Source organism: Triplophysa dalaica, chromosome 13 (genome assembly GCF_015846415.1).
Source record: "Triplophysa dalaica isolate WHDGS20190420 chromosome 13, ASM1584641v1, whole genome shotgun sequence".
NCBI lineage: Eukaryota > Metazoa > Chordata > Actinopteri > Cypriniformes > Nemacheilidae > Triplophysa > Triplophysa dalaica.
The window spans coordinates 7,153,858-7,169,252 of NC_079554.1; the positions used below are offsets into that span (position 1 = coordinate 7,153,858).

At 41.0% G+C, this 15,395-nt stretch overlaps 1 protein-coding gene across 1 annotated transcript; it reads right to left on the minus strand.

The window, feature by feature from the left end:
- Positions 1-1,047: 1,047 nt before the first annotated feature.
- Positions 1,048-12,915, minus strand: LOC130434404 (regucalcin-like). The gene is given in 8 exon segments (XM_056764550.1): positions 1,048-2,245; positions 2,325-2,451; positions 2,453-2,480; positions 2,643-2,702; positions 10,322-10,393; positions 11,510-11,530; positions 11,533-11,855; positions 12,320-12,915. Coding segments are annotated over 7 exon segments (645 nt in total). The 5' UTR covers positions 11,819-11,855; positions 12,320-12,915; the 3' UTR covers positions 1,048-2,194.
- Between the last annotated feature and the right edge of the window lie 2,480 nt (positions 12,916-15,395).

The window sequence follows — 15,395 nt, forward strand, 5'->3', positions numbered from 1 at the left end:
CGGTTCGCGTTCTTTCAAACGAGCGTTTGTTTAAAATTAGATTTCACGAAGCCATCCGTCACGTCATTTATGAACCCTTTATGTCTCAACCCTGGGACGTGACTTCCACTTTTTCTTTTCCAAAACTGCTAATGGGAAGTCTCACCCTGCATTAAGAAGATCTTTTTTTACTTAAAAATAGGTCTCATTTGGATTTTAACAAGACATCAACAATGGAAAACAGCATCTGTAGTAAGCCATCGTTGTCATTGCATTATTAAACCATATAACAGTGACTGATGGGCTCACTTTGACACCTCTGTTTGCCAGCAGCAAGTTGAGATCATCAATAATGAACATGGCAAATGTGGAATCAGGATCGCTATCAAATCCATCCCTGGAAATCATTCCAGAATACTTTTGTTCACAGAGTTGGGTTAATGTAAGCAGGATTAGAAAACGTTTACAATTGTTTTACTTTTGTGAGGTCACGTCTAAAAAGTGGATTTGTGAATAGTTGCATTTTATATGCACTGATCAGGTCTATCAAATCCGTTTAAGGCAAATATTTTCCTGTGTGTAATACCACGAAACAAAGATTTTCATCCGTCCTACATTATCCTGCATTAATGCAACGGTTGCACGGTTACAACGTTGGTTAAATAATCAATGCCGTGTAGCGATTTTAGCTGCATGTTAAAATAAGGATGAGTTTAACTCACCAAAATAAGATCCTCCACCAGATCTATCAAGATCAAATACATGAAATGAGTTATTTAAAACGTCAATTTCAGTCAAGGAATTAGTTTAGCTCAAAGGAAAATACGTATAATAATCGTCATTACATATACATATTTTACAATTCTAATTAGCAGTATAGTGATAAAAAATCCTAATGTATTCGTCCAGCAAATGCATTGATGATTTATACACTAACATTATCTCATGACCATAAGTAACATGACTTTACCAAACAGAATTAAGAGCAATGGTAGCATAGATCGAAACACAGTTTAAGTGACCCGTTTGTGAGCGTGAACACAGACAACCCATCACAAATGCCTTTATGGTTTTTATTAAATTCTACTCTACATGGTAAACATAATGACAACAAACAAATACATGAAACACAACCGCGCTGGGAAGCGCAGAGAGAGAGGGAGATTGAGAATGAGAGAGTGAGAGGGCATGGCCGCGAGGCATGTAAAACATGTCTGAAAACCAATAAAATCATCTTTAACAAAGAGGCACGCTCTTAACGCAGCTACTCTATATTAAGAGATGGATACTTGCAATCTCGGTGTTGGACCAATATCCGTATGCGCGTGGAAGGAAATCTTGAATGGTTTCAGAATGCAGTCCTGTTGAACCGCTGAGTTTAGGTTCTGAGTCCGAAGTTCCATGGCCTCCCCAGGGGGCGTCCTCTTTCTTTCCCCTTCCAATTTCTAATTCAAGAGCCAATGAAGTGGATCGGTGATGGTGTTTTAAATGCATACCTGCCCTGCCCCCAGATGGTCTGCGGGCCAATGGCATGAAAGTGATAAAGGGGCCAAAGAAAGTTCCTTTGTTTCTCATGGCGCTTCATTTGCATGGCTCTGACAGTATAGTCAGTTTGCATTTAATACCTAAACTTAGTTATGGACATAGTATGAGGTATGCTATGGTTTTATAACATAGCTCATCATATAGGGAATTCGGAGAGTTGTAGTTACATATGAAACATGCAAGGCATTGAACTGTGAATCATTCCAATGTATGAATACATCAAATGAACCCTAAATCAAAACTTGTATATTCAACAGTTACAGAGTACTTAAAATGGCATGTGCGCCAACACACAACCTAGACATTTAGATACATTTACAGAAAAGGATAGTTTAATAAATCAAATAAAATTCCTATTTGTCAGAGAAGTTCTCTGCTTAGCCTCAGATGTTAAGTAAGAGATGAGACAGAGACTTATCACCAATGCTTTGAAGCTAAGGAGTCTTAAATATCCTACAGAGGAACCAAATGGTCATCACACTCTCTGTGAGAGTTCAAAAGACCAAAACCAGACCCATGGAGCCATGCTTGCTATGGTCTTTTGATGTTGGTATCTAGAAACCAGGACAAAAGGGAGTGAGGCTTTTCTCTCAATGATCCAGTCACTACAGCTGTTTCATCAGAAAAAATGGTAACGGATCAACAAGCGTCATTGCTGTCTTCTTGGTTTTTATCCAGTACACGAGAACGATGGAATGGCCGTCACTCCCACACCCGTGACCTGCGGTGAGAATAAAGGATGTTATGTGTCAGTCATGATGTCAAACCGTTATGTCACCTTACAGTATGTGTTACTTCACCTTAAATAGGCAGCCAGCCGAAGGCTGTATGGCCAGTGAATCTCCATCCATGTCTTCAAACGGCCTGTTGGTGACGTACAGATCAGCGTGATCCTTTCCACCAGCACAACACGAGGTGGTCTTCTCCTGCCAGTTTCACCGTCTGCAGTCGGGTGCCTGAAAGAAGTCCATTAACTTTAGGTATTGGCCAAAAGTCATTTCGATAAAAACGGCCGCTATAAAGCCGTTACTCCATTAAATGGTCTCAAAATGCAATTTTAGTGGGGTTCATTTTCCTCCAGCAACACAAATGGCAAAGGGATTGAGAAACTCACACACCTGTTTGTGGGTCAATGCGCAAATCTCTTCCTCCATGGTAGCAGGCGACCCACTGACACCCTCTGGGTCCATACACATACCGTCTGGTATGTCTTCATCGGGCTCTGCCCAGAAAACCCCTCTGCGGTCAGCTTAATTAAAAATGCGCGCACACACACACACAACACGCCCTGAAAAATAAATAGATTTACATTTACATTATGAATGACCCGTTGAACAACTGCAAAGCGCATTCCCCCCCCGAGATGACGTAACCGCCTGCTTTTCGCACCAAAGAGCCTACAGGTTTTTCCGGGACAGTAAAAACACTCAACACCCTTCGCACAGGCGCTTGGATCTCATAAAATACTGACAAACTTTCTGATGCCTCACCTGTAGTGATACTCTCCTCACGACCAGACGGGACTCTCGCCGAATTCATTCTTTCCTGGGGGGTGTTCTCAGGGATGCGGGAATGTCTTAAAAAAACGAGTGTGCATTAGAAGTGTGTTTGTCAAACAGTTACACAACAGATTTATATTAGGTTAAATGTCCCTTTCCATTTCTAGCACATACCAGACATGGACTTTTAAAGGTTGTAAACGCTCGGGAGATCTTGTCAAAACGAGGAAGTTAAAGGTATAAAGACACTGACAAATAAAGTGTTTGTGTATGGTGTATTGTGTGTTTTTGTTTTATTTTCATTGATCTACCACAACGTATAAACAGACGTTGAAAGCCACACAGTTTACCGTGAATGATTTATTTCATTATTTTCTTAGACAAGTGAATTGACTCGGTCACCATTCACAATATGCACACATTTGTGCCTAATCTTATCCTTAATAATACAAGCCCAAAAACGGCTCCGTTATTGTCTCGTCGGCACACTGCTGACGTTATTGCGAACAGAATCACACGTGTGATGACGGGACTTACTTACACCCCTCCTAGCCTCGAAACCGCCATCGGTCCGGCGAGGGAGAAACGAGCTCGCAACCCGCTGTCTGCACACACAGCTCTCCCTCTAACAGCTGGCCTCTGTTACACGTGAAATGACAGATTTGTCATCTACAGCGATGTTTTGTGGTTTGCATCGGTGAATCCTTTCGCTCAAAAGTGCCCGCCGTTCGAACTGTAATGTTGTTTAGCCATTTCTACGTCGTGCATTGCGCTCTGTCTTCTTCTTCGCAGATAGGTCGTAGCTAGAAGGGATGCAGCTACGGCCGGAAGTGGTGCAACATCTCGCCATATAATTCCAATAAATTACATTAGCTAACCCCTACACCTACCCAAACCCTAAACCTAACCTTACAATAATACAAAATATAAATCAACTGTTTTTAGAGTGACGCAAATTATACGGTTTTGAAGTGCGCGTGCCCAGTGGAGGTGGCTGTATCCCGTCTATTATGTAGAGAAACAAATATGTACAGCAATGAAATATGTAACGTGTTGATAACGTTAGTCTATGAACATTTGACACTACGAGCTGTACAAACAAAACCAAATGATTGCTTCCATTGTGTTACATCTGATCTTTGACCTTACGTCCGTCCAGTACGTTACGTGATGTGACGTGACGTGCTTCGGCTCGTTGCCGTTGTATCAAAGTCGGCTTTAAAGCCTTACGTGTGAATCCATTTGTGTGTGAGGGCTTCCAACGACGTCAACTGGTCATAAGACAAACACAACACGGTGTATTTACCACGATCAATCTATACTTTGTTAAAGCACTGCTTGGTCTGCAGTTGGAGCGTTGCCATTGGCTGTTGGTTTGAATAATTAATGAGGGAGGTCTGTCACAGTCGTTCTTTAACGATTTTCGTCTATAAATATCATTGTGTTTCGAGTTGCGTTTTGAACAATAGGGTGTATGATAAGGGCTCTGTCGGGATCGTGTTCACAACGTTAGACGTTCATTGAAGTTCGCCCCCTACCGTCGTCGAAAGTAGCAGTGCCGATGGGAGGTATAAATAGCAGGCGCGCGAGCTGTTGAATCGGCTGGGCCAGAGAGCGTCGCCTCGGCCAAGCCAACATGCTACTAGAGTCGCTAGCTGAGTGGCGCGCTATTGCACCTCTGACCCAGCCCCTGGTGCCGTCGGTACGCCGATGGGCATCAGGTTTTGCTTCTGGCAAGTGTATAAAAGTCACAGGTTATTGTTTAACATATACTTTAATTAACCTATTCAACGGCAAGAAGTGAAGCCGTCGCACCGAAAGTAAGTCGAATCCCCTGCTGTAGTCGTTTATATAAGAAAACTCACCATTATAAAGAAACTCGGCAATAATCTTAGAAAAAACGCCATGAAGTGTGTAAACCACCCTCTCGGAACCCACCAACCGTGACGCTCTTGAGGCTGCGGTCTTTCTCCTCCTCGTTAGAGTTCCCGCCCGTCTCCCGCGCGGACCGACGTCGGTTCGAGGCCCGCGCAGAACAGGTTACGTATGCAGCTTGTGTTTTGGAACAAAACTTAGGAACATAGGAAGAGATTGGTATCAAAATGAGTTATCACATCAAGTTTTTCTTCTTGTGCGTTCCGGTTAATATCAATCAAACTGCAGTTGGTTTGTTTTGATTTAAGCCATATGACTTCAAGAAATAAGAGAATCTGGTTTACTGAATGAGCATTGAGGAGGAGAGCCCTACTCATAAAATGTCCTTCTAATGCATTTCTTTTTTCTCTATTTCCTCAGAATATTTGTCATTCTTATTGCCCCTTTATTGCATTCCTTCCTGTGCCTTGCTTAATGCCCGTTTATTTACATCAATCCTTAATGCAGTGCCTTAATGCAGTATACAAAGAGTTTGGTTCCAAAATGAGATAACTCGGTTCTTTAAAACATTTCTAAAATCGTGTTTGTCATGATGTTTTGGGTGCGTTTTACTGTACTACATTTATAGTGTCTAAATATATGACATTTTGTTTTTATAGAAAAGCATACATTTAAGATCGTTATAGAGGTTCATGTACCTATCTGATTTGAACAAAGGCTATAGGCCTCATAGGACGGGCACCAAGCAGATATGGACCTCACATCTGCTTAGCATCAAACACACACAAACGCTTTTGAAGACACTAGTTGGTACCAGTCACAGACGAACACAGTATACGCTATTGTATTGATATTCACCCTTTAAATACACTAAACACTATGCCAGGTGTAGTAAATGACAACGTGCAACAATGTGCCTTTCTTTTTAAGATGGATGTATGTGCATTTCTTTTTTAAGCTTTTAAAAGGTTTTGCCACAGTTAAATACTGATATATGGAGCTTGACATGTAACTGTGGAAGGTCAGAAAAGGATGGACTAACAAAAATAGGTGATGCCATGTGAAACCTGTTTTAAACCTGGTCTAAACGGTGAGAACAACGTGAGAACAATGTATAAAAGATGGAGTCAGATATGTAATGGTCGGAGATCTTCAGATGATCTCTGTATGTCTCACTTTGATTGGTCGAACAAATTAAAGATTGAAACCTTTGAAACTTGGCTTCTTGGTCTTCGTGATTTCTCTCAACATTTGATGATCGATTTCGCCACAACAACTGCGCCTCCCTTCACTAGCTGGCCTCCGTTACATCCGGTATATACCGGATGAACCTAAAGATAAGCTTCATTCACCAGCTAAAAACACAAGTATGAAACTGTGCCATCTAGTGGTGAAGGGGGGTAAACGGAAAATTAAAATGAAGCGAAATTGTATCAGATTATCGGTTACTTTACGGGAAAGTAAAAGCCGGTGTTAAAAGAGATTTAAACTACCTCTTGCATTGTTTAATAACACATTGTTAAAAGTGCTGCGCAAACAAATCTCAACGAATATTGTTTGGCGTCGTATAAACAGACTGTAAAAACGCCAGCATTATATAATTATCCATTTAATAGGGGTGATGAAAATATCTTCCTATTTCGTATCAAATTGTTTTAGTCGTTGCTGTAAAATATATTGTAAGAACTCTACATGATGACATAAAAATGCGACTTCTGATTGGTGCCAACTCAGTAGTTTGCCCAGACTTGAAAACATACAACATATCCATTTCGAAGAAAGTTGTTGAAAGAATTTATCTTTTTATGTCCCCTTGTCTAACAATATTCTACGGTTGAAGAGTCTAGTCGACGGAACACACAGAGTTTCTGGATCCAGGAGACAAAGTTTGACACAGACACAAGTGCTTGTTCAATCAGAGTCCAATGTTTATTGTTTTAGGACTAATACTTATAATTTTGTCTTAGGAGGCGTCATATAAAACCACCTAAACAGTGGAAAATCACCAGACTTTCTGTTTAGTCTTTCCTCCTGAACAATCAGATATGATTACATATTCATTATTACAATAACAGAACAATCGTCCATAGGCATCATTAGGAACCTTGATATGGAGAACAACAGATACTTATATCAACATAAGACAGCATGACATGATAGAACTTCCAACGAGGTTAAACAACAAGAATGAAAGGCACATCTAATATGAATAGAAGCTAATATTAATAGGAATTAATAGGAATGAATACATATGATACATGAACTTTGTATTAAACACAGATGCAATATTTGTAGAGGACAGGACGAAATCCAGATTCTCACAGTTGTACAAGGTACGAAACATCCAGACTTCCATTTCCATTGTCTTAAACACTTTCATTCTGTAAAGTCATAAAAAACTATTAACTAAAACTGTTTGAGGACAATATTGGCCAAGGTTACAGTATATGACAGGGGAAGTGAAGGGGATACTGATATACCTGTCTGAGCTGATGTCACCTTCATTCCTCTGAGATGCTGGCTTGCTCTTCTGACTAGATTGAGCTGCCAAGGTAGAAATGGTAAGGGTGGTCATATATTATCAAATTATGATACACAACTACATTTTCTACGAATATGGTTGCCTCAGAGACTCCCGTTCGCCAGCAGAGGGAATTGTCCCCAGAGTTCTAACTAGATTCCATTTTCCAGTAACTCTAGCACCACTGATTACACCTGCACCTATTGCTAATAATCCAGATTTTGCATTATATTCCCTGTGGTTGAGTCAATTTTGTGCACAGTCTTGTTTTGCCCCGGTTGACATTTATGAGCGCTTTTGGATTACTTTGTTTGGATCGTGACTTGGATTTAGAACTTTGGCTACCTCCCTAACCCCCACATGTTTAAATACTGTTGAATGTTATCAATCTGACTGATATATTGTTTAACCCTTTGCTTCCATTAAAACTGCGCATGGATCCTCAAGCTTCTGTGTCCGAGTCCTCGCTACAACATTACACAGACCTTAGATTTCTTTGACTTTGTGTTTTTCTGTCTTGGCTTTGGAAAACATACATCTTTTTCTCTTTCTCCAGAATCTACAAAATCAAATTACGCTTAATTCAGATTGGTTTAATTCAGCCAAACGTGTATTGTAGTATCGGCTATGCAGGATTGGTTCTGGAAGATTTCACAGGTTACCATTTTAAAAAACGCGAACTGCATCTTCCAGGCAGGAATGGGCAGTATGTATGATACATGTATTTTAACAGTAGCGAACCCTCATGGTCCCCTAGGCCATTTGTTATCAAGTAATTTGGTCATCAAATTGTTAGTTATTTATGATTTAATAGTCCGCCGTGCCTCATTTCATTCTGCCTGCCGATGTGAGCTTAATTCGAGACGGGTGATTTTGATTTGTCAGTCTTAAATTTTACATATTCTGCATAACAGTGACATCTTATCAGATAAATGGTAAATTTACTGCATTATTTTCCAAACGTTTAGTTCAATGTAACGTTACAAGTTTAATAATAAGATTTATTATAATCATTGTTAAGTCAGTGGTGAATATCAGTTTACTCTCCGCTAGTGTAGGTTGTTCTTTGCTGAGAGCACTGTCGCTTTTTAAACTGGTGTTCTGTACTATTGTTTGTGTTGGTTTTATGATCAGAATGGGAGGCAGTGTCGGTCATGGGTGTGTGCAACTTGGTCCATTATTCTGTTGAAGAGCACATACACGCGGCACACCGATCATAATGCACATTTGTAAAAATGATTTGTATTGCGTGTTATTTTGGCGATAACGGTCTTGATGTGCTGTTCGGCTTGTTGCGTTTCAAGTCTAAAGTAGTATTGCAAATGATTCATGTGGTAAGTGTGATGGTAAAATTTTGTACTTCTATAGGGAAGCACAGTATAGTAAAATAAGGTCAAGTGTATGGGTTTGAAAGGGGGTTCGGGTTGCACGTGAGCAGAGGGCCAAGGCTCAAACGTCACTTGATAGAATGATTGACGCGATGATGACCTCCAGTGGTAGAGGTCACCTAGTGGTAAAAGCCACCCGTTTGTTCCAATTAAAAGTCAAAATGAAGTTATCTTGAGGCAATTGAAGAAAGTGAGGATTCAGTAAACCTTTTCGGATGACCCCCAACACGTGTTGCATCTGTGAAAGAGTGAAACGGGCATACTGTAGCTTCTAAACGTGATTTGAAATCCATGTTCTAGCTTCGCTAGAAGTCGCAGGCCATGTTCACAATGAACAGAGAGTTCGCTTTTTCAGTACGTGTACATCCAGGTGCTGTTGATTTCATTGGTTACGTGGCGAAAAGAATACCAAACACACCCGTATACAATAAAATATCTTTATTTGGAGGAGTGCGCTTTTCGTTATTAAAGCGCTACGGCCTATAAAAACATCACTGGGATTTAAACTCATTAAATACAGCAGATTACCAAAAATGTCAATCCAGCGTTTTCTTCACTTTCTCTGGGAATGTTGAAGATTCACACAAACATGAAGTCCACCTTTTGCCCCACGTTGAGAAGATCAATAATAAACATTGCAAATGTGGAATCAGGATCGCTATCAAATCCATCCCTGGAAATCATTCATGAATACTTCTGTTCACAGAGTTGTGTTAATGTAAGCAGGATTAGAAAACGTTTACAATTGTTTTACTTTTGTGAGGTCACGTCTAAACAGTTGATTTGTGAATAATTGCATTTTATATCCACTGATCGGGTCTATCAATTCAGTTTACGGCAAATATTTTCCTGTGTGTAATACCACGAAAGAAAGATTTCCATCCGTCCCACGTTATCCTGCATTAAACCGACGGTTGCACGGTTACAACGGTGGTTAAATAATCAATGCTGATTCATCAGAAAAAATGGTAACGGATCAACAAGCATCATCGCTGTCTTCTTGATTTTCATCCAGTACACGAGAACGATGGATTGGCCGTCACTCCCACACCCGTGCCCTCGGGTGAGAATAAAGGATGTTATGTGTCAGTCATGATGTCAACCCGTGATGTCACCTTACAGTATGTGTTATGTCACCTTAAATAGGCAGCCAGCCGAAGGCTGTATGGTCAGTGAATTTCCATCCATGTTTTAAAACGGCGTGATGGTGACGTACAAATCAGCGCAATCCTTTCCACCTGCACAACACGAGGAGGTCTTCTCCTGCCACTTTCACCGTCTGCAGTCTGGTGCCTGAAAGAAGACCGTTTACTTTAGGTATTGGCCGAAAGCCATTTAGATAAAGACGGCCGCTTTAAAGACTTTACTCCATTAAATGGTCTCAAAATGCAATTTTAGTGGGGTTCATTTTCCTCCGGCAACACAAATGGCAAAGATATTGAGAAACTCACACACCTGTTTGTGGGTCAATGAGCAAATCTCTTCCTCCATTGTAGAAGGCGACCCACTGACACCCTCTGGGTCCATACACATACCGTCTGGTATGTCTTCATCAGGCTCTGCCCAGGAAACCCCTCTTTGGTCAGCTTAATTAAACACACACACGCGCACACACACACGCGTGCGCGCACTGTGGGAATATGTTTTTATATCATGACATTTATTACAGTGTTTTGATTATCATTTTATTAAATGGTTTTATTATTATGCTTTTATAACAAAGAGTTGTTAGTTTAAATAAGATTTTATACTGTCATAGATGTGAAACAGCTATATGCTTATTGATGTGCTTCGCAACAGGAATGTGTGTGAAAGACGAGGCCAGCCTGAGGTGGAGGCAGGGGAGTTAAGATGAGAGCAACTGATAAAATAACTTCTCCTCCTCCTCAGTTCAACAAACACACACACATGTACTATAATAGATGATAAAAGTGCCTGAGATGGGAGATGTAATATGCTGCTTCGCAGAAACTACAGAGATACTGGGTGGGGGATGTTGTGTATGTTGTTTTGCAGAAACTATGCAGGAAAAGAAGTCAGTGATTGGAGGAGAGGAGAGAAAGAAGGCTTCTGGGATTGGTGGAGGCAGGGGGGATCCCGGCCCCCAGCGGAGGAGAGATCGGCGTGAAAAAACAATAAATGCTGTGAATATGTGCTGTGGGGGGTTGTTGTTCCTGGGAAGGACATAGGAGTGTTGTCCAGCAACCCAGCGCGCTGTATTTTTGTTAATCTGATTAATAAACCTCAGTTTGATTAGAAATTGCCTTTCTCCAATTTTTGGACATGCAGGACATTTTTTTAAAGTCCAACAGCACGCGCGCACGCACGCACGCACGCACAAACAACAAACACACACACCCTGAAAAATAAATACAGTACGGACATCTAGTCTGGCTGTGGATGTGGTGAAAGAAGTGGTGATCCAGTGCCCCGTCCAAAGTGTTGGAGATGTCCACCTGGTCTGAGTGATGAGGAACGGTCAGGATAAAGCGTGTACAGAGACCCCTGTTTCCTCTCCATCACGGCCGGCGGCAGATCCATTCCCATGGTACATGGACAGGCTGGGGGAAACGTGGGTATGATAAAATGAACTGCAATACATTACACTTTTACATCACTATACACTTAGCATACAGCAAAACCTAATGCACTGTTCTAGTGTAGAGTCTCCCACATAAATGGTACTTTTTTCGAGTATATGCCTGCAAAGTACCTCCCGGCTTATCTACTTTTCCATCACTGAAGCGAGCGTTGGGTTTTTCCTTGTCCAGCTGGGCAGCTGTTGTAATGGAGTGCATGACCCGTTGAACAAACACAAAGTGCATTCCGCCCTCGATGACGTAACCGCCTGCTTTTCGCACCATAGAGCCTACAGGTTTCTCTGGGACAGTAAAAACACACAACGCCCAACTCACAGGCGCTTGGATCTCATAAAATACTGACAAACTTTCTGATGCCTCACCTGTAGTGATACTCTCCTCACGACCAGACGGGACTCTCGCCGAATTCATTCTTTCCTGGGGGGTTTTTTCAGGGATGCGGGAATGTCTTAAAAAAACGAGTGTGCATTATAAGTGTGTTTGTCAAACAGTTACACAACAGATTTATATTAGGTTAACTGTCCCTTTCCATTTTGAGCACATACCAGACATGGACTTTTAAAGGTTGTAAACGCTCGGGAGATCTTGTCAAAACGAGGAAGTTAAAGGTATAGAGACACTGACAAATAAAGTGTTTGTGTATGGTGTATTGTGTGTTTTTGTTTTATTTTCATTGATCTACCACCACGTATAAACAGACGTTGAAAGCCACACAGTTTACCATGAATGATTTATTTCATCATTCTCTCAGAGAAGTTAATTGACTCGGTCACCATTCACAATATGCACACATTTGTGCCTAATCTTATCCTTAATAATACAAGCCCAAAAACGGCTCCGTTATTGTCTCGTCGGCGCACTGCTGACGTTATTTCGAACAGAATCACACGTGTGATGACGGGTCTTACTTACACCCCTCCTAGCCTCGAAACCGCCACCGGTCCGGCGAGGGAGAGACGAGCTCGCAGCCTCTGCGTGCACACACAGCTCTCCCTCTAACAGCTGGCCTCCGTTACACGAGAAATGACAGATTTTGCATCTACAACGGTGTTTTGTGGTTTGCATCGGTGGATCCTTTAGCTAAAAAGTGCCCGCCGTTCGAACTGTAATGTTGTTTAGCCATTTCTACGTCGTGCATTGCGCTCTGTCTTCTTCTTCGCAGATAGGTTGTAGCTAGAAGGGATGCAGCTACGGCCGGAAGTGGTGCAACATCTCGCCATATAATTCCAATAAATTACATTAGCTAACCCCTACACCTACCCAAACCCTAAACCTAACCTTACAATAATACAAAATATAAATCAACTGTTTTTAGAGTGACGCAAATTATACAGTTTTGAAGTGCGCGTGCCCAGTGGAAGTGGCTGTATCCCGTCTATTATGTAGAGAAACAAATACGTACAGCACTGAAATATGTAACGTGTTGATAACGTTAGTCTATGAACATTTGACATTACGACCTTTACAAATAAAACCAAATGATTGCTTCCATTGTGTTACGTCTGATCTTTGACCTTACGTCCGTCCAGTACGTTAGGTGACGTGACGTGACGACGTGACGTGCTTCGGCTCGATGCCGTTGTATCAGAGTCGGCTTTAAAGCCTTACGTGTGAATCTATTTGTGTGTGAGGGCTTCCAACGACGTCAACTGGTCATAAGACAAACACAACACGGTGTATTTACCACGATCAATCTATACTTTGTTAAAGCACTGCTTGGTCTGCAGTTGGAGCGTTGCCATTGGCTGTTGGTTTGAATAATTAATGAGGGAGGTCTGTCACAGTCGTTCTTTAACGATTTTCGTCTATAAATATCATTGTGTTTCGAGTTGCGTTTTGAACAATAGGGTGTATGATAAGGGCTCTGTCGGGATCGTGTTCACAACGTTAGACGTTCATTGAAGTTCGCCCCCTACCGTCGTCGAAAGTAGCAGTGTCGATGGGAGGTATAAATAGCAGGCGCGCGAGCTGTTGAATCGGCTGGGCCAGAGAGCGTAGCCTCGGCCAAGCCAACATGCTCCTCTGACCCAGCCCCTGGTGCCGTCGGTACGCCGATGGGCATCAGGTTTTGCTTCTGGCAAGTGTATAAAAGTCACAGGTTATTGTTTAACCTATACTTTAATTAACCTATTCAACGGCAAGAAGTGAAGCCGTCCCACCGGAAGTAAGTCGAATCCCCTGCTGAAGTCGTCTATGTAAGAAAACTCACCATTATAAAGAAACTCGGTAATATTCTTTGAAAAAACGCCATGCAGTGTGTAAACCACCCTCTCGGAACCCACCAACCGTGACGCTCTTGAGGCTGCGGTCTTTTTCCTCCTCGTTAGAGTTCCCGCCCGTCTCCCGACGTCGGTTCGAGGCCCGCGCAGAACAGGTTACCTATGCAGCTTGTGTTTTGGAACAAAACGTAGGAACATAGGAAGAGATTGGTATCAAAATGAGTTATCACATCAAGTTTTTCTTCTTGTGCGTTCCGGTTATTATCAGTCAAACTGCAGATGGTTTGTTTTGATTTAAGCCATATGACTTCAAGAAATAAGAGAATCTGGTTTACTGAATGAGCATTGAGGAGGAGAGCCCTACTCATAAAATGTCCTTCTAATGCATTTCTTTTTTCCTCTATTTCCTCAGAATATTTGTCATTCTTATTGCCCCTTTATTGCATTCCTTCCTGTGCCTTGCTTAATGCCCGTTTATTTACATCAATCCTTAAGTGCCTTAATCCAGTATACAAAGAGTATGGTTCCAAAATGAGATAACTCGGTTATTTAAAACATTTCTAAAATCGTGTTTGTCATGATGTTTTGGTTGCGTTTTATTGTTCTAGATTTAAAGTTTCTAAATATATGACATTTTGTTCTTATAGAAAAGCATACATTTAAGATAGTTATAGAGGTTCATGTACCTCTCTGATTTGAACAAAGGCTATAGGCAGTGGTGTAGTCTAGTTTTTTGTAGTGAGTATACTCTGTTTCCCCCCCAGCCTACTCATTCCCCCCAGGTCGACACTCACGAATGCAAGGATAGAGTATGCCTCTATATTTGATCAAGAAAGATTTATTGCAAGCAAGATTTCAATAGCCAATGACAGCTGGGGGGACTTGCTGGTTTTAAATCAGTCAGTTAAGAGTTTTATTTGCGTATACAGTCACTAAAGCACAGGTTTTATCAGCTGGCAATTTTCAATGCACCTTAGTGATCCACAGGAAAAGCTATTAAGTATTTCTACATAAACCCATCCTGCTAAAAATAGTATTACATATTCTAGTGGTTTCCATTTAAATACCATTATGAACCACATTTCTTTACAATTTTTTATTTTATGCCTTTTCTATTGATTCCCATCTGAGTCTCTTGTGTTTTGGGCAGGGTTCTATTGTTTTTTTATGCAGGTTAACTACATAATGTAAAGAATATCTTGTGAAAGTATAAACTTTAGATTTTGATTTAGTTTGACTAAGGCCATGTCAGAGACTTACAGTAAATCATATTGAAAAAAATGGTTAAAATCTGATACTCGTCCCTAATAACTAGATTTTTCACACACTTGAAGTGTGAGAGTTGCATCTATTATTGACCTTAATAGTTAACTATAATAATTAACAATGAACATTTGTGGAGTTTTATCAAGCACCTGTTGCACCTGTAGATTGCTGGCACTGTCTCTAGCTTGACTTTCACGAGGAGTTCTCATCTCTTATCATCTAAAACAATTATAAACATTGTATAATAAGTTATCTCTCCCTTTCTCCCTCATGTATTGATTCAACACACAAACTAACGTTTGTGAAGTTGGCTAGTTAGATACAATTTAATATGCCAACAGTCACAATATGACTTACAGTTATGTTAATGTTAACAAATATGCTTGTTTTATTAAAGACTACGCAGTGGTTTTAAAAGTGGGATGAGTTAAAGGCAGAAACTATAATACACGGGCGAACAGTGTGCACATTGAGACCCCGGAACACTAACGCGAGGAGTGGGG